We start from the raw sequence: 18,726 nt of genomic DNA on the forward strand, positions 1-18,726 counted from the left end.
TTCAGTGGATAATTTCAGTTGTTTTTCAGAATAGCTCTGTCCTGTGCCCCAGATGGGCCATGGGGGCCTGGGGAAGGCTACCCAGAAATGTTAGTCAGAAGCAGAGAGGTTTTGGAGTGCAGGAATGGCCTGTCCACAGCTCTCCAGGGAGGTCAACTCCAGTTCAGGACCACCTACACAAATAACTGCCAGAAACTGGGAGAGTGTTTTAGAAGGATCACTCTGGACGTGCTGCTGCCTTGTATTTTTTCCTTAGGCAAGAGGTGCTGCCGTGGTAACAGAAAGGATTCTGGCTTAACTAGAACTGGTTGTGTGATTTTTGTACCACTGAGCCTCTTGGAACAAGCAGGTGAATTGGCTTGTGTGTACAAAGCATTAGGAATTTCCAACAAAACAACTTCTTATTGTGTGTGCATGTTTTCTGATCTGCAGAGAAGAATAATTGTGGTATCCTGCAAGGATTTGACTGAGCTGTGTATTTCACAGAGCTGACATTAATGCTGAAGACATTAACTTAGAAAGGCCCTGCTTTTTTCATGACTCACACCAGAAGTTATTTTCCTGTAGGTTTGTTCTGAGTGATTAAGATAGGTTTGCTTGCACATAAATGCTTTTCTACACATATAGATATATATACATTACCTTCAATAGGGAAAGCTCCCACACTTTCCCTTGTTTATGCATATTATACGTGACATAGATTCCAAGCTAAATGTTGCAGCCCTTATTTACAAAGTAAGGAATGAAGAAAACCCAATTTAAACCTCCTCATTTTCAGTGCTGCCCATCTCACCCTTCATGGAGAACATTGGACAAGAGGAGTTGAGGCCCCCACCCTGTCTGCTGTGAGCTTCCCAGTTTGTCCACCTGCACCTTCAGTGCCGTTGTACAATTCCCTTTCCACGTACAGGTAGGAAATTGTATGCAATATTTCAGCCAGTGAGGGAGAGATGGGGGCAGCACCTCAGAAGCTGCTTCTCAACCACTCCCTGATTTTCAACCCAACCACAATGGCACGTTGGGCCAGCCTGGGAGCTGTTTGAGCAGGCACCAGGCTCCCTCAGAGCCCGAGCCCAGGCAGGGAGCAGTGTGCTCTGGCCATGCTGCCTCCATCCTGCCTGTTCCAGCTCGCCCTGCACGCAGAGAGATGGGAGTTCATGGAAGCACCTTCCTGTCTGCCCCAAAATCCCTTCTCACTACTCAAAGGATATAAAGGGAACATGGAGCAAAGCACAGAACAATTCTTCAGTCTCTGAAGCTGTTAAAAATATTTCTGATAAAGGTACCTATATTCACAGCTGAGCTCCAGTGAACACCTTCTTGTTTCTCATGCTAATTTTATATTATTCCTGAAGCAGAGCCTGATTTTTCTCTTTGTGAAAGGAGAATTTTAATTCTTGTCCTATTCATTAATCATATCAAAACTCAAGGTATGCAGATTTTTTTTTCAGTAATTTTAGGGTGCTAGTGTATTAGTAAAAGGTTAAGAAATGCAAAATAGCTGTAAAGGGTTTGGGTTTTTTCTCACATTATTGCAGACTACCTATATCTTTATTTCTCAGTAAGAGCAAACTGTGACCCTGAACCTCTACTATTCCAAGCCCAAGCAAAGATAATAACTTTTAAAAAGTAAAGAACAAACTGTTTCACAAATAATAAGCACAATCACAAAAAGAAGCATAAACTTCTCCTGCCTAGTGGTGGCTTCCAAGACGTCAGACATTTTGTAAACCAGCAATTGGATCCAGACCACGCAGAATTGGGATGGTCCTGCTTTTCCTGTTAATTTTTCCACTATGAGAGTGTCCAAAACTCTCTGAAATAAAGGATTACTGTCTAGGGGTTCAGAAAGTCATATTTTCATAGAACAGTTCATTCTGACAGGTAGCCCCACCAAGCACACAAGCTGTTCCATTAAATGCCATGGCCTTAAGCTTAAAAATGTATCCCACATCCCAAGCCCAACTGTTTGTTTGTTTTCAGGAGTGTTTTCAGTGCTGCTGTGGCCCAGAGTTTAGATCAGTGGTTTAGCTGCCTACACCTCATTTAGAGACTGTAAGCGAGACCCAGTTTGGTTTAGTGTTTAGCAAATTACCTTCACCCTTTTGCCACTAAATCACTGTACAAACACAAGCAAACCACTCAGCTCTTCCTTTCCTTCCCCTTATTCAAATGTACCCAGGCCATCACTTGTGATATGACTGTAAGGAGTGAAGATCAGCCCATGAATATGGACAGAAAATTCTAGAAGCTCTGATGAAGCAAGGTTACAGCATGAATTCTCAGTGTAGCAATGAGATTTGAATATTATCAAAATCTTTCTGGATGAAAAAAGAATGGAATAGTGCCCATGATTTTAGATCCAGAACAGCCAGAAAGAAATGTCAGTCCCCAACAGAAATTTGCTCTGAGATCACCCTGATGTAATTTGGACTTACCAGGTCTGAGGCAGGTCCTTCAGGCTCTGGGCTTGCAAAATGTGCTGGGCCAAGAACTGAGAAAATAGAAAAAGATTATTTAACTTCACCCCATTTCAAAATGCAGTGAGAATGAATATCTACAATAAAAAAAGTATTTAACTTCCCCATCTGTGTTTCACTTGGTTCACATAGTCAAGCTATTTTCTAAAGTTGTGAACAACTTTTAAATAAGAGTTCAGATCCTTAAATAATCACAAACTACCAGAAACTTGGCCTTTTCAGAAAAACACAAATATACAGCAAGTCAGTAATTGAGGCATCCTGCTCTTAGTGTAAATAGTGTCAATTTTTTTTTTTTTGTATTGCTTTAGGGGTATTGAGGAGATATTTCCTCAAACGATGTTGGGATCATCTACAGGGGTTCCACATCTTTGTACTTCAGGCATCTCACCCGAGGCAGCCAAAAATTGGGTCAGGGCAGCAGCCCAAAATTTTAGTGGTGAGCCTCCAAAATTCAAGACACTCAGGGAATGCATATTGGGGAATAATATGAGAATGCTGGAGAAAAGAAAAAAAAAAAGAGAAGGGCATATTTAATTTGTATCCAATATTAATATTTCAAAAATTGATACTGTCACGTTGGAATAAACCCCTGTGTTTGACATGCCTGTGAAAGCCAAGGCAGTTGCCTCAGAGCCTCAGATGCTGTCTGATTCCATCAGTTCCTAAGTTGCCACGAGGCAATCTGGATGGCTGGCTGCTCCAAATCCACAGGCATGGGGAGGTTTGGGATGCCGGCTTTCGAGGAGTCTCCCCACTGGGTTACACTGGATCCTGGAATATGAGAATGTGGGTTGGCAAGAACCCGCGTGTCTGGGAGCTGCCAAGCAGCCCCGCAGGCTTCCCAAATTCGGGCTCACCATCGTCCCTTCTGATAGGATGGAAAAAACTGGGAAGCATATCTCAGCTTGAAAACTTAGAATTCAGGAGCCAGGTCCCACAAAACTTTTACCCTGTTGCTCCTTGGCAGCTGTTGCAGGGAGATGAGAAGCAGCTGGAGCTGAGAAAAGGAACCAGCCTTGTTGGAGGCACCTGGTGACTCCGCAGGTGGCTCTGAGCCTCCTTGCTGCTTGCTCTGCACCATTTTGGGGTAGTTTAACATAGAACTGCTGCTTTGAGGAGCTGAAGTTTATAATTATATTGTTTTTTAGGACCTGGGCTGCCTTTCAGCGTGGAGGGGGTGATGCTTGAGACCGGGGAGTGTGACAGCCCAGTCTGCCCAGAGATGGAAAGTTAGAAACTGGAAATGTACCTGGATGCCACCCTGAGTCAGCCCAAACCGAAGCATCTCTACAAAACACCTAGATGTGAACAAACTGCCGTCCTCTGACAAAAATATTCCGTCTGAGAATTTCTGACCAGCTCCGTGGTAAACACCTCCAGGGTGTCGTTTGTGTCTGATACAGGGCAAAAATTATTCGGGTACCTGTTACTCGGGGTGGAAAGATGAGGGAATGGAATAGTAAATTAAAGGGGCTGAAACAAAAAGCAGCTGATTGTCTGAGCACGGCTGGCCAAACTGTGTTCAGGCATCTGTGTGGGAACGCACCTTCCCATGGACGAAACGGCCGTGGCACGGGCTGCAGCCACCTTGTGGACCCTCTTGTCCCCTCCCCTCACTGAGAGGGCTTTACACTTGTGGGGCTTTACAGCTGGGGAGCTTTACACTTGTGTTTATTTTCGCTGCCTCCCCTCGGTGGGGTTTGTCTGGGTACCTCTCCTTGTCCTGCTCCTGGGCTTTTTTCCCCTCTCTGTGGGCCCAGGGCCCTGCGCAGCGCGATCCCCCGCACGGAACCGCGGGCGGCGATGGAGGCGCGGAGTTCCCGACGGGCCGGCCGCCTCCCCGCCCTCCTTCCATCCTCCCTCCCTCCCTCGGCAGCGTGTTTGGGAGGGAAGGAGGGGGTGGAAGCCGGGCTGGGGCGGCCAGCAGGCAATTTGCATGAGAGACAGACTGGGAATGAGCTGGAGTGGGCGCCTCTCCGCGCACACAGAGCGGGGCAGGAGGGGGAGGAGGAGGGAGCTGCCGCCGCCGCCGCCGGGGAGAGGCGGCGAACTCCGGGCAAAGTTTGGAGCCGCGAGCCCGCGGCGCTGAGGCAGCGCGGGGCGGGGAGCGGACGGGCCGGGCCGGGCAGGGCCGCCCGGGCCGCGCGGTGTGAGGCGGCGGCGGGCCGAGCGCAGGGGGCGGCGGGCAGAGCGCGGAGCCGACGGCGGCCGCTGCCGGCACAGCCAGCATGTCCTCCATCCTGCCCTTCACTCCTCCCATCGTCAAGCGGCTCCTGGGGTGGAAGAAAGGCGAGCAGAACGGGCAGGAGGAGAAATGGTGCGAGAAGGCGGTGAAGAGCCTGGTGAAGAAGCTGAAGAAGACGGGGCAGCTGGACGAGCTGGAGAAGGCGATCACCACGCAGAATATCAACACCAAGTGCATCACCATCCCCAGGTACCGGGGCGCGGAGGGCGCGGCTCCCGGGGCCCTGCGGGGGGCGGGGGGGCCCGAGGAGCAGAGGGACCCCCAGGATCCCCCGAGCTCCGGCAGGGCCTGGACAGTGCTTGTTTTGCTTCCCGGCCCTGCGGCACTTGGTGCGGTGTTGGTCCTCTCTGCCTGTTCTTTATCTAGTTCAGAAAAACCCCGTAACTGGCTACAGAATTGAATTACTCTCTCGTAACGAGAGAGAAAACGTAGTGGAGAAAATATGTCTCGAGCTGAGATTATAAAAAAGAAAAAAAGTTGGAAGCGCTGTGGATTAGTTCCACTCACTGAGGATACTCTCATTGTCAAAAGTTTCAGCGTGTTCTCAAGTGCTGTTGCGTTAAGATTTTCTTGTGATTAATGTGTCAGGAAAACGGTTTTGTTTGGGTTGTTTGGCTTCTTCCATATTACTCCTCTGAAAGGGTGATTTAGAGCCCTACTATGCTGATATTTTCGAATTACTTTTAAAATTGGGAATGCACAGGGCAGAGTTGAAGGAGATTGTTTGGAGTGCAAGAAAAAAAACCCCCATAGTCGTGAGGGTGAATATAACTGGTTTTTTCCTCCATTTTTTGAATTAACATAGATTTTATTTTTAGTGTCCATTCCGAGCTCGATCCGTAGGGCCGTCATAAATCATAAAAGACGTGTATAAAAGTATTCCATCTAAGAATAATTTTCCAAGTAACTTTCAAATGGCTGCCCACAAGTGGTGTTTTATTGCTGCAGATTGTTGATTTTTGTGAGCTCAGCCAGATGACTGCTGGGTCTGTTCCTGATTGTTGTTTGAGAGTACTTTTTTTTTCTTTTTTTTTTTTAAGCAAAGGCCAAAGTTCATCCCAAATATTTGAATGCTGTATAATTGTGTGCTTCTGCGTGAGAAGATATCTGTGTGTGTGTGTATTCATGCTTCTCTCTGGCACAAACAAATGTATGCTTTCTTGGTTGTCAGAATGATTTAATATGCAGGAGCTGATACAAAGCAGCATCTGTTGCATGAAAAAGTGAGGCAAGTAGCTTAAAAATGTGGATGTTTGGAACTCCTAAAATTTTCTTCCAACAACTGTAGTGTTTTTTTAAAAGGAAAGCTAAAGTCTCCTTATCTTTTTTGGTGGTGAATGACTGTGGCTAAGATTTTGGCCAGTTAATGGAAATGAGAGCTCTCAGCCTTTGTTAGAGTTGCTCCGGCTTCTACTTGAAGCAGAAATCAAAACCTGTAGAGCCACCACACAATACAAATGCCTTAAAACCTATATTTTTAAAATTCGTGGTAAGCAGCATGCTTTCCACGTAGGTAATTCCGTGTTTAAAACACTTCCCTGAAATATTTACCATTTCAAAAGAAGAAAATTGCTGGAGCAGCCCTGCTGCTGTGACCTGGGTATTGTGTCTGGCTGATGCTGACCCGTTAGGGAGCAGAGCATGAAGTCCCGTGGAACTTCTGTGGCTCCTAACAAGGTGGTTTAGATAAGAAAGGTTTTGATAGTTTATGGTTTAAAGGAAGAAAAGAGTTGGGCCAAATACAATGCTTTCTTAAAAAAAAAAAAAAATTAAGGTTGAAAATAAACAACACAAACAGATACCACAAGTCATGAATATACTCACCTTCAGAGATTGTCCTGGCTGCTCGTACTGAATGTCTGTTCTTCCTCTGTTAAAGAAAATCTGTGCAGAAATTAAAACATTTCATATTAATTTATGACACTGAGCCTGGATGCTGCAGATCTTAAACCTCGGTGTGGGGGAGGCATCAACCTGTTTTGGTGGGAGCCCCTTATACCTTGGCATTGGTTTTTAAACACAACTTCATTTGTACTTTTATTATTGCTTAGAAATTAGCACGGTTAGGTTAGCCTGGGCCGAGATGTTAATATCTGTGTGTCAGAGGTTGGGGAATGGTGTGGGAGCATGGAACAGTCCTTATGAAGTCAGTGCAGAGCTGGAGCTCTAACTAGGCCTTGTGACTTTAAGAGCTGTGTCTTTTCCTCTGGGCTGCACTGCTTGTCCTAATGCATCCCTGAATCTGATTACTGTGTCATCTGAAATAAGTGTTTGCAAGACAATTTTACCATGGGTTTAGTTTGCTGTTTGTTTATTTTCATTTAATAATTTTTACATATGTCACTTCACTATTTTCTCAAATGATAGGTCGGGGGGGAGAAAGGGGCGAAAAGCATCATTAAGGATTAGCTCATGTTGTGCATTGTCTGTAATGCATCAGTAGACTGAATTACAGTGGAGCCATGCCAGTGATGACTCTGGCCCAGCAGGAGCAGGGTAAGTCCAAAATTAGCTATTGTATCCATGAGACGGAACAAGTTTCACATGGAAAAGGGCTTGAGCTTTGCAGAAACGTTGCTTGTGGGAATAAAGGCTATACAGCAAATTCCTGGATTGATCAGGTGGGGTGTGTTGAAGAAAGGACAGGAAAGAAATACTTGTTTTGTTGTAGGGCTAAGGAATTAGAATAACAAATGTGTTCTTGCTGTCATGTTTATCTGCTGAGATCTGGAAATATGTACTACATGCCATCTCCTGACAGATAAGTAAACAAGGATTAGTTTATTTGCTTGTGTATTTGCTCAGCATGTATTACTTTTCCAAGTGCTCCATTTTGAAGGTGGTGTGACAGACACCTCAGGCCCCAGGTTTTCTGTTGTGGCAGACAGCAAAAGGCTGGAGAGGCCTTCAAGGATTTCAGTGTGACTCTCCTGGCAAGAAGGATTTTTCCTTCTTGTTTTCACTGCTGGAGGAAGAAGTAATTTCCACCTGAAAACTCTCTGGTCTCAGACCACCTAATGGTTTCTCATGGTGGTGGTGCTGCACAGGATGACTCCATTAGAGGATCTTCCTTCCCTCCTCCTCTGGGCACAGCTGCCAAAGCCCATCCTGCCCCAGCAGGACCTTCATTTTAAACCTCCGTGCCCTGAGCTGGTGGCCTTTGGTGTCAGAGCTGACATAGTGAGTCGTGGGTCTGCCTGGCAGAAAGGTTTTTTCATTCTGTATCGGGTGATAAAGTTGAAAACAAATTCTTCTGTCCACTAAAATGCATCCTTTGTCACAGTTGCATTATCTTGAAAGCCCAGCTTTCGGGATGAGCATTTTTATCACTTTTCAGACCAACCTGAGGACAAGTGTGCCATTAGCACCTACCCAGCACAGCCAGGTGGGTGTTCATGGCCTCTCTGCTTTGCTCTGTGAGCAGACAAAGATCTGCTCCAGCTGCTTGCAGAATTTTTAAATTTTTGGTGGCTCTATTCCCTTCTGAGACCCAAAAATATAATAAGAATATAATCGACATCTGACATTAACACAAACCTGCAAAAAAAAAGAGTTTCTAACACTGTTCTGGGCAGAAGAGAGGCCGTTTTGTGCACCAGAGAAACCAGCAGCATTTGCCCTAGAAATGAAGTGTGTTAGTCTGACCTGCGATGTGTGTTTAAATCTACCTTTATAGGGTCTGATCTGCAGAAACCAGACCAGGTGATGGGCACTCAGTAATTTCTACAAGCTGTGCAGTATCTATAGTCTTGCTATATGAGATAGTAAATGCTTTGTTTCGAAAGCTTTAGTGATGCTACACACACAAAGACATGAATCTCATGACATTTTGCAATACATTTTCATATGCACATTTTTCTTTTGAACTCATTACTGTATTTATTTGTTTTGGTATTGCCAGTGGTTTTAGGGGAGCCAGGATTCCTGTATGTAAGGAACACCTTCTTTTAAGTGGTGGGGTTTTTTTTAATTTAGAAAACAGTTTTGGAGAGAGGTAGGTTGTTATTTCTTGTGGAACTCATCTGATAAGGGTAGAATGTACCAACTGAAATGGAAACATGCCACATTTGCTTCTTAAAAGCCACTGAACAAGGTGTTCCTTAAATGATTTACATTTTGGTGGGAAAAACCAGGGATAATACATAAGGAACATAATGCATAAGTGTTTCAGGAACATCTTGGGTGTGAGCACAGCTTCTGTTATGTTGGTAGTTGACCACACAATGTTTACAGGAATTGATCATGTTCTTAGGTGATACCAGGAAAATGTGAAAGCTGTGAATATGTTAAGTGGCAGAGGCTGTCTGCAAGACCCTGAAGGATGTTGTGGTGTCACAACCCCACATTTTTGGGGTTGTTGGACTTGCTCCTTGTGGGTCCCTTCCAGTTCAGGATAGTCTCTGATTCTATGCTCTTCTTTTGGGACTGGTGCCCATCTGGTTGCAGTAATAAGTAAAGGACCAGTCACAATTTTGTGTGTCCATGTGCAATTTTATATATATTTTTAATGCCAATTTCAAACTAGCTTGTTTTCAGTTTTTCCGTGTGTGTGAGGAGCTTTACCATTTCGTGGCCTGGTCTGAGATTGTCTGCAGAGGCATAGCCTTGGTGTGCAGTGGTGGTTACAGTCGTGTCCCCGAGTACAAACACCCTCTGGCTGCCATCTCCTTGCTTAGCTCCATCTTGCTGGGGATTTTGCCACTGCAAATCCGTGTCAGTGACCTCTCTCCTCCCGAGCGTTATGGGCAGGTTTTACAGCCCTGCCCCAACCTTTGTGCTGCTGCAGTGCCCTCCCTCATCAGCTGTGGCACTGAGGGCTGCTCCACAGAGCAGCTGTTGTGGCCTTCTGTGGGACTTTGCAGGTCAGGTCTGAAGGTGAAAATACTGTGAGTGCGCATGAGCCTTAGCTTGACAGAGCTCAAGGAGCATTTGGACAACACTCGTGGGCACAGGCTGTGACTCTTGGGGATGGTCCTGTGCAGGGCCAGGAGTTGGACTCAAGGATCCTTGTGGGTCCCTTCCAACTCAGCTTTTTCTGTGCGACTCCATGACCTTCTGCCTGCAGTCCTGCTTGTCCATCAGTGCTTTTCTCATCTCCGTCTATGCCATCTCCCCACAGGTCAAACCGCCCTCTCTGGGCACAGGTTTCTGCTCCCTGCAGCCCCTCCAGCCTTTTCTCCCCACCCTTGCACTTGCTCCTGCCTCTTACATCAGTCTGGATAGTGTGTGTGGAGTTGTTGTATTCCAGACCATGGCATTCCCAAAAACAAAGCACCGCTGTCAGGCTCGAGCAATAACATTGGTACAACCAGTTAGGGAGCAACTACACACTCAATTATTGTGGCACAGACAAGGAACTGGGAGAGGAGGGAGGTTGGGGAGAAGTTATGGTCCAGCACTGCAGTCCCTCCCCTCAACGGAGTTGCTGCTGGAATAGCACAACAGGCTTTGTCTCCTTAATTTTGTAATTTCTGTCAGCAGTCACTACAACTGAAACCCTTTTGTCAATATTTACATTTATTTTTTTACCTGAGTTGTGCAGGCCAGCCTACCCATTGCATTAAAATCATGGTAAAACACCTCTTATCTTGAAAAACAACCAGAATGTTTACCCAGGACATTGAAAGGCTAAGGGGAAAAAATAGATTTTACCATTGTTAAGATGCTTTCAAATATTCGTATCTCTGCCTTTTATTCTTCTCCCCTTTCTCAAGAGACTAAAAGAGTTAAAATAGCTTCTGAAGGGATTCATGATGTTCTCATTTTATTGTGTAGTAAGTGTTGAATCTGTGTGAAATAAGATGTTTAAAATGGTTGCTTAACTTTCATACTATTAGGAAAAGACCCTGAATATTGCAGTCATTTAAATATAATGAGAAATAAATGCAAAAAATTGATGAAATAAAGAAATACACACTGTACAGGATTATCACATCAGGGATCCAATTAGAATGAGTTCTTCTGATAAATATTGGTTTAATAATGTAAACTTGTGATTGCTATATTATTACAACAGAAATAAAATTAACAAGATTTAATGGACTGAGCAGCCATTAATTTTCACTTGTTAATTTATTAGAAACTTCTAATGCTGTTAGATGCACAGTAATGCCATTATCCTGCGTGAACTACTTGATGAAATAAATAGGGCCAACAAGTGCTTGAATTAAATTGAAATCAGTTTTTATTCCCAAATTATCTCTTTCTGTTGTTTGGGTTATTTTTTTATTATTACTATGTTTTAGCTTTCCTCTACTGAGTGCAATTAAATTTTCAGGGATGGGATGCAGCACTCCTTCAGCCAGGCTTATGAATAGTCCTAATTAACTTTTGTCCTTGTCTGCCTTGATGTGTTGTGTAAAAACCCTTTTCCAGTCCCGAGCTGCCTGTGCTGATTGGCAGAGAAGGAAGGGACAGGAGCGAGGGAAATAAAGCCAGGGCAGAGGTTCTTGCCCAGACACTGCAGTTCCACAGGGTGACTCCACCAGGTCCAGCAGATGTTTGCAAATTCCTTTTGGAATTGGTGATAATTGGGCTCTTGGCACTGTAGCACCACTTTGTGTAACTGGGGAGCCAATAATGTGTGGATTGTTGCAGTAATGCTGCTTTTAAAGGTATTATGAAGCCTTTTAGACCTGATCCTTACTTGCTGCATCTCTTTGCCACCAGAGTGGGGGGACTTGTCCTTAGGGAAGTTTGACTACCCCAGGTACCATGGCTCTGTAGAAAGAACATAAAGCCCGGGGTATTTTTTCTGTCCTAAAGACTCAGCTCCTCAGAGGCCACAAATGTGAGTGGGAATAAACTATTCCTGCATAATAGTAGCAGCCCCATTAAAAACCCAACCAAGTTAAAACCCTTATCTTCACAAGAGCCCAACCAGGTAAGAAATAACACCCTGCTTTTTAAAGCATCACCCAGGAATCATGAGCTCCAGTAGGAAATCTTTGTTAGCTAAGGAAACCTAAGCTGCTGTAGCCACACTGTTCCAGGTACCCAGGTTTGTTCCTTCAGCAGCAAGGGAGGATTTTGTGTGTGCTGCAGACTTCTGATATTAGCAGCTGCTCTCACTTGTGAGAGAGAAGTGAAAATTACATCTCTCACTTGTGAGCCTTGTGAAAGAACGTGCTTAAAACCCCAGTAAAGCCTACCTGTGAGTAATGTAACGTGTGTGAGTCTAGGAAAGGTGAAGGGGTGATCCTGATAAATATTGTACGTCACAAGAAATACCTTCACAGCTCACTTGCTGTTCAGTACTGGGGTTATGAGGGCAAGGAGGTGGCACATTTCAGGTGGCGCAGCTGTGCTCTGTGTGTGCCCTCCTTGTCCTGGAGCACCTGCACAGGTGGGCTGTGTTCCTGACCCCATGACAGGACCATCTGCTTTTCCAGCCCCACAGGAATATGGATCAGCTTATGGAAAATGAGGGGTGTGAATCCTGGAGAGAGGATTGCAGTGGGTGATGTGTCAGGAGATTGATCCTCTCCCTGGGATTCTTGCTTTCTCCAGGCTTCAGGGTTCTCAGGGTGAAAGTAGTAGGGGAACCATCCTTAGCTCACTTTATCATTTGCAGTTGAGAATTTCAGTAAATTTTCCTTACAAATTGCGTCACAGGAAAGGTCAGAGTTTATTTCTGAAATGGTGACGTTCATTAACCATAGCTCAATCTTTTTTTAAAAAGGAAGTCAAAACAGAAATTTCTTCCTTTGTGGTGAAGCTGCAGCCAGCAGTGGTTGAATGATGGATGCTGACACTGACTCTCCGTTTTCACAACAAAAGAGGAGAAACTTTGTCATTCCTGTTCTAGTTGCTTGAACATGAAAAGAGAAATTCACTTACTCTTCATAGATGTGGAGCAGTTAAGGTTCACAAAATATTGGGCTGAGAGGAAGACATCTGTGGCACGTGAGAATGCCTCTGTTTCTGTGTTGAATGTGTGACTGTTGTTGCTTTATGTGCTTAACAGCTGGAGAATTCTTTTTTCCTTGAATTTCCTTTCCCTCCATTAACTGGATTTTCAGTGTTGCTGTGTGGGAAGACAAAGACCCAACTACAAGCACCTTTAATTTTGTTATTCTCAGAAAGACCAGATGTGGGGTTTTTTGATAGGGATACAAAGTCTGTGGTTTCCATGCATATGGAGCTGTACAGCAAGGTCCTTATTATTTGTTGAACAAATTGTTGTTCCCCTGGACTCAGATGCAGAACCAGTTTGTAGCACATATGTAACAGTATCTGAAAAAATCTATCAGTGTTTAAAAAGCACTCCATCTAAAAGCAAAGCTAATAAGCAGCTGGAAGCTTTTCCCACTTTTTGTGTTTGTGTAGTTGCATGGATTTCAGTAAATTTACTTCTGATTTACAGGCAAGTGAAAGGAGAGTCAGACCAGCACAGGAAAGCAGTGAACTGAAAACAGGGGAGAGGGTGTTTGTAGGTTGAATGTTGTCCACTTTTCCCTTTTAAATTCAGGGATTTGGTGGCTTCTGTGGGTTATTCTCTGCAGGATTTGAAGCCTGCCCAGCAGAGCCTGAGAGACCTGGGGGCTCCAGCCCCAGGAACGCTGGACTTGCCAGGCCTGGGCTGGAAATCTGGCAGGAAGACAGGCAGGGTTTAGCTGGAAGTTTGATGAAAATGATACTTCTCTGCAAAACATTTAAATTTCAGAGGAGTTCGCTCATTTTCATTGAAGGTTTGCTAATGGGCATTGGTGAGGCTGGGCAGAGACCCTCCACATTTGTAGCTGAGGTAGCTCTGGAGTGGGTGATCCTGTGCCTGGGCAGAAGGTGGCATTGGGCTGTTCTGTTTGTTTTTCTTTCTTTTTTTAGCTATTTTAACCAGCTTTCAGACCAGTGGTGAAGCCCGTATTCCGGTGTGCCCCTCCCCTGCCCCACAGCTACACAAGCACAGGAAGGAGGAATGTTTCCTAGATAAAGCCCCCCACAATTACGGGCCTTGAACTCAAGAGCACAAGGCCTGCTAATGACACCTCTCCCTGCTTTCCCAACATTCAGCAGCCTGTGGGATAAAAAGTCTGGAATAGTTATTGATGTTGGCCTGGAACCTGCGAGCAAGACTCCAGTGGCCACTGGAGGTGCTGGATTCATGACCATGTAAGAGTTCTGCAGGCTTGGGATGGGCAAACTTACAGATGAGTTGGCTAATTTTTTTCCATATCTGCTTCTTGGGCCTAAATTTACCTGACTTACTTAGTATAAGCTTCACCATCGGTCAAATCTGTCCTATTGGCCCGTTTCATGTCATCGTTTTCCATTAAAAATTTTCTTTCTTTTTAACGTCCAGTTTTTGCAGAAGAATGGTGGAAAGTGCAGACCAGAAGATTTGAAACCACTGTGGTAGAATGAAGCTTTACACAGCTAAATGGCAAATTTTAAAGAGCAGATAGTCACTGTCCACTTACTGAAGCTGATACAACTTTGTAGCCGGTTTCTGTTGCCAATAAAAGTCTGCTGGCACTCTGCAAACTGAGTTGAGCTTTGCTCTGAATTAGATGCCATAAATAACTCGTGTGTAGGTAGACAGCTGATCATTGGAGCTTTTTCCCCAGCCTGGTTTTGCTTTGTTTGGGAGAACTACAGGCTGAAAGTTCAGGTATAGAATTGCAATTGCATCTTTGTTTTTGCCAATCATAACTGAATAAAGACGGGCTTTCAGTTGTGGATTGCTGCATAATGAATGCACACTGTGGTTAGGGAAGGCTGAAAACATCAGGGTTTGTTCCACACCACTGTGTAACTGAGCAAAACATTGCACCCTGCTTGTACCTTAACTACCTCCCAAATACAGTCCTTGCCTGTCAGAGATTTTAATTACACTTGGGAAAGCTCTTAAAATCCCAAGATTTTAAAAACCTGGTGCAAACCCCATTACCTTGCTGCTTTAAAAAGCTTTCTGTTGCTGCTCAGCAACTCATTTGTACTAAGAAAGCAGTTTTAATTTTTGTTGGAAACTCTCTTTGAAAATATATAGGTGCTACGTCAGTGAGAATATTAGAATTCCATAGATGTTTAGTGGTAAACCTTGGCTGGGCTTGCATAATATTTATCTATTCATCTCTGTAGCAGTGTCTCCTGTACACATGGAATATTTTGACTGGTTGATACACGTCATACCACAGTGTTCTGCTCCTGAGCTCCAGTCTGAGGTCTGTTAGCACAAGTCCAGGGGAAACTCTATACATGTAGCCTCATGTTTTCAGTTAAGTAATATTATATAGCCATATGTGAATTTAATACCATCCAAATACAGGATGGTAAATGAAAGAAATGTGTGTCTGTTGCTAGTGGACTTTTACAACCATGACCTGCAGCAAAACCACTTGGAAAGATGCAATTTCTGTACCTATAGCTGTGTCTTTTACTGAATGTTTTGGCAGCCTCTGAGAGTGTTGAACACTCACATCTATTTGCTTCAAAGCCACTTTGCATCTGAAGACTTGTGGGGAATTGTTCTGAAAGAGATGACTGAAAACTAATAGCTGGCCATCTGGCTGGAAACAACATTATTAATTAAACGTTCTCTTTTAAATCATTTACAAGTTTGAAATAAATGCTCTTTTCAAAGCTATTGAAGCACGATGAATTTGAAGCCTTGCTGTGGGAAACAGGGTATTTAATGTATCTCCTCACTAAAATTAAGGATGGAAGAGTAACCTCTGAGATCACAGTTACTTAGATAAGCTGAGAGCAAAACAGCCTCTGGATTTTTCCCTGTGTGTTTTACATGGCTACTTTCCTTGAAGGAGAACAATTAAGCTCCAATGCTGGCAGCTACTCGCATTAAAAAAAAAAATCTTTACAATACAATATTCATTGAGTCCTTTTAAAGACCTTTTCATTGTGTTGAAGGGCCAACGTGCTTTTGAAGGGGGAGTGCTTGTGGCCTCCCATTTTATGCCAGAGTTCTGATCTTAAATCCTTTCTAGCAGAAGGATTTTTACCCTCTTCTGCTGAAGGGAAGAGTCAAGTCCTGAGAATGGGGTTGACTTACCTGAGGCTGATGGGGGCAAAGGAGCACTTTGGTGCAGGCATCCTAAGGCCTGCTGCAGTTTTCCATATCCAAGATTGAAGTGGCATTTTCCTGTGCTCTGGATGGAAAACAGGAATCAGTTCAAAAGCTGCTCTCTCTGTGTTACTAATAATTTGGAACATGTGGATTTTATATTCATAAAACTAATTTTCAGTTAAATAGAGGAAGAAGCCTCTAGCATTTTAGAATCATGAACTCAGAATGGTGTGGATTGGAAGGGACCTTCCAAGCTCATCTTGTCCAGCTCCCTGGATGTCCAGGGACATCTTTTACTTAGCCAGGTTACTCAAAGCGCCCTCCAACCTTCCTCGGAGCACTTCCAGTGGTGGGGCATTCACAGCTTCTCCACACAAAGGAAGTAAGAAAGTGCTGAGGATACACCTCAAGAGATGCTATTTCCTTTTATGTCCATATTTTCCAGACTTAGGATGAGTATGGAGCCTTTCTGCCATGATTTTCCAGTACCTTAAGAGATCCCAGCAATTCTTTTTGGTGTGCCTGAGTGACCCAAGAACGAGGTTAAATTCAAACCTATCTATATTGCAGTTCCTGGTGGCTGCATGTGGAAAATATGTGTATTGAGATATTGGAAGAACAGAGTAGCCATTTGGATGGATAGAAATTCATGAAGGGAGCACCCTTAAATAGGGTTGAAAGAATAATTTTTTTATAAACATCCCCTCTGTTTCCTCCCTTTACTTCTCCACTTGTTCCCTAATGGGGTTTGTGGTGTAAAACAAAGTTGGTGCCAGATACAAATGAACCCATGGACCCAATGAAGGTCTTGGAAATGCTGGCCTGAAGTGGGGTCCTGTAACTCCCTGCATTCATGCCAGGCTCTGCTGGTTTGAAGGCCCTGTTGAGAGAGCTGCTTCTAAACAGGAATAAAAATAGCCATTTGAGTGTTCTGATTTTAGAAAGAAGAAAAAGCATTTATTGGATTATGATTGGCTGATGACTGAAGCTGGAGACAGTTTTATATTACAGAGCTTCTCACTCTGCTTATTGTCTTAGTTCCTGTTCCGCCCCCCCCCCCCCCCCTTTTTTTTTTCCTCTTTTCTTGCTTTCTATTTTTAGGGTGGCATTTCAGAGTTTCTGCTCTACTGCCAGACCAGCTATTCCAGAAGAAAGAGGAAAGGTGGGAGGTAGAGCTAATGAGCACTGTTATTAATTTGGCTTTTGACTTTGTGTTCAAAGTTTATATGTTTCCAATTTATCTGACAGTCAATTAAAGATCTGTTTGTGCTTGAAGCCATTGCTTGTGTCCATTTGACAGTCTCTTCAGTAAAAGAGAGGAGAGCAGGACATTTAGGACCGGAGAGAGGCCATTAAAAGTTTTAGAACAATTTTATATTTTGTTATATGTGTATGTATATATTTAGGGTTTTTAATATATACATAAAAATTTGTATCCCATAGAATTAGCTTCAATCGGAACATTGTATTTAATTAATCATTCTGTGGAGGAAAAGAAAGTATTGTAACTTCATTAAAAAATGTTAATGGTCTATTACCATTGGAACAAACCACTTGTTTAGTTTTACATATGCCCACATAAATAAAATAATGGGATAATGATTTTCCAGTCAGCTCTAGTGCTGATCAGAGTTGCATTAGGGGCATAAAAGCAGGGAGAGGGAATTCCAGTAGTTGGTGGGTATGGGTGTGACATTCCTCCCCCCCTCCTGGGAAGGGCCCTGGTGCTTGGTGGCCTTGCTGAAGTTGTTCCCTGAGCTGCAGCTGCCCAGAGGCTCTGGGCTCATTTGTGCCTTTGTGACTTGCATTCTCCTGTGCTTTTCTTTGTTTATTTGTTTAGGGGTTGGGGTGGGGTTTTTTGTTTAAATATTATTTTTCTCCCTTGTGCTGTGGCTAAGAGCCTTAAACAACAGGGAAAGATGGTTACTTGGAAGGCAAGGAAAGGAACAAAAATGTTCTTTGTTTTGAAAGCAAAGATCATTTCTCAGTGTGAATGTGTAAAACAATCCAGCCATAGGTTCTTGGGTTTGAAGCCTGAGTGGGGGGTGATTTTTGTTATTAGTTCAATAAGTCACATATTTTTCACCTGTGTGACTTCAGGGCCATCATTTTTGCATGTGCAGAGCTGCTCTGAATTTACATCACTGTGAGAGAGGAACTGGGGAAGCACAAAAGACTTGGTCACACTTCTGCTTTAGGATCACCTCTTGATTTTAGAAATCCAATGACATTTCATCCTTAATTTTGCTTTGCAGTCCCTGTGCCACTTGGAGCTCTGAAGGATATTTTTCTAGGCCTATTTGAGGGTTGAGTGTTGTCAAAAGGTGACTGAAAGTTGGTCCAGTGTAACTGCACATGGTAACTGTATTGCTATAAATTAAATCACCCAAGAATTATTTTTAGAAGGCAAGGATTGTTTCAAAACACAGCCCATATTTCTACCAGTGATTCAGTAACTCATTCCTGTTGGTTAAAAACTGCACCTCATGTCAAGTGGGAGCCAGAGCCAGCTTGCAGGATATTTTTTAATTAATTTGTATTTTTTTCAGCAAGTGAGGTTGTTACTACAAGGTACTTACTCTCTTTAGAATAAACATGTTTTAGAATAAACAGGAGACAAACAAGTCTTGTGCTTCACAAAAGCTGATGCAGTTTGTTTTATGGATATCGGGGGACTGAGGAGTGCTGCCTAATCTGAAATTGGCAGTCCTTTGGGAATTCAGTGTACAGCCTTGCCCATAGGATAACCTTTCTCCAGTTTAGTTTTCTGATGTTATCTCCTGGCACAAAAGAGTGGAGGAGAGAGAGCCAGTCAAGTGTTTAAAATTTGTCTATATTTATATCTCCTGCAGTAGTTTTCAGGCCTGAAGAAGGTAAGTGAGGAAACTATGAGCGTGTGTGTGCTGAACAGCAGGTCACAAGGATGAAACTGCACCTTGGGGTTTCTTTTGGGAAGTTTTAAATGAAGTTTTTCC

The 18,726-nt window shown here is 43.7% G+C and overlaps 1 protein-coding gene across 2 annotated transcripts in view; it reads left to right on the plus strand.

The window, feature by feature from the left end:
• Positions 1–4,390: 4,390 nt before the first annotated feature.
• Positions 4,391–18,726, plus strand: part of SMAD3 (SMAD family member 3) — a 68,423-nt gene continuing 54,087 nt past the window's right edge. The window contains exon 1 of one of the 2 annotated variants that reach the window (XM_042039483.1): positions 4,391–4,917. In XM_042039483.1, coding sequence (XP_041895417.1) covers positions 4,712–4,917 — 206 coding nt within the window. In that variant the 5' untranslated portion in view covers positions 4,391–4,711. The remainder of the gene's footprint in view (positions 4,918–18,726) is intronic. The other variant, XM_042039481.1, reaches the window with a different exon arrangement.

The sequence above is a fragment of the Corvus kubaryi genome, unplaced genomic scaffold (assembly GCF_017639235.1).
Source record: "Corvus kubaryi isolate FWS band 111438036 unplaced genomic scaffold, C.kubaryi_AGA036_p1.0 37394, whole genome shotgun sequence".
NCBI lineage: Eukaryota > Metazoa > Chordata > Aves > Passeriformes > Corvidae > Corvus > Corvus kubaryi.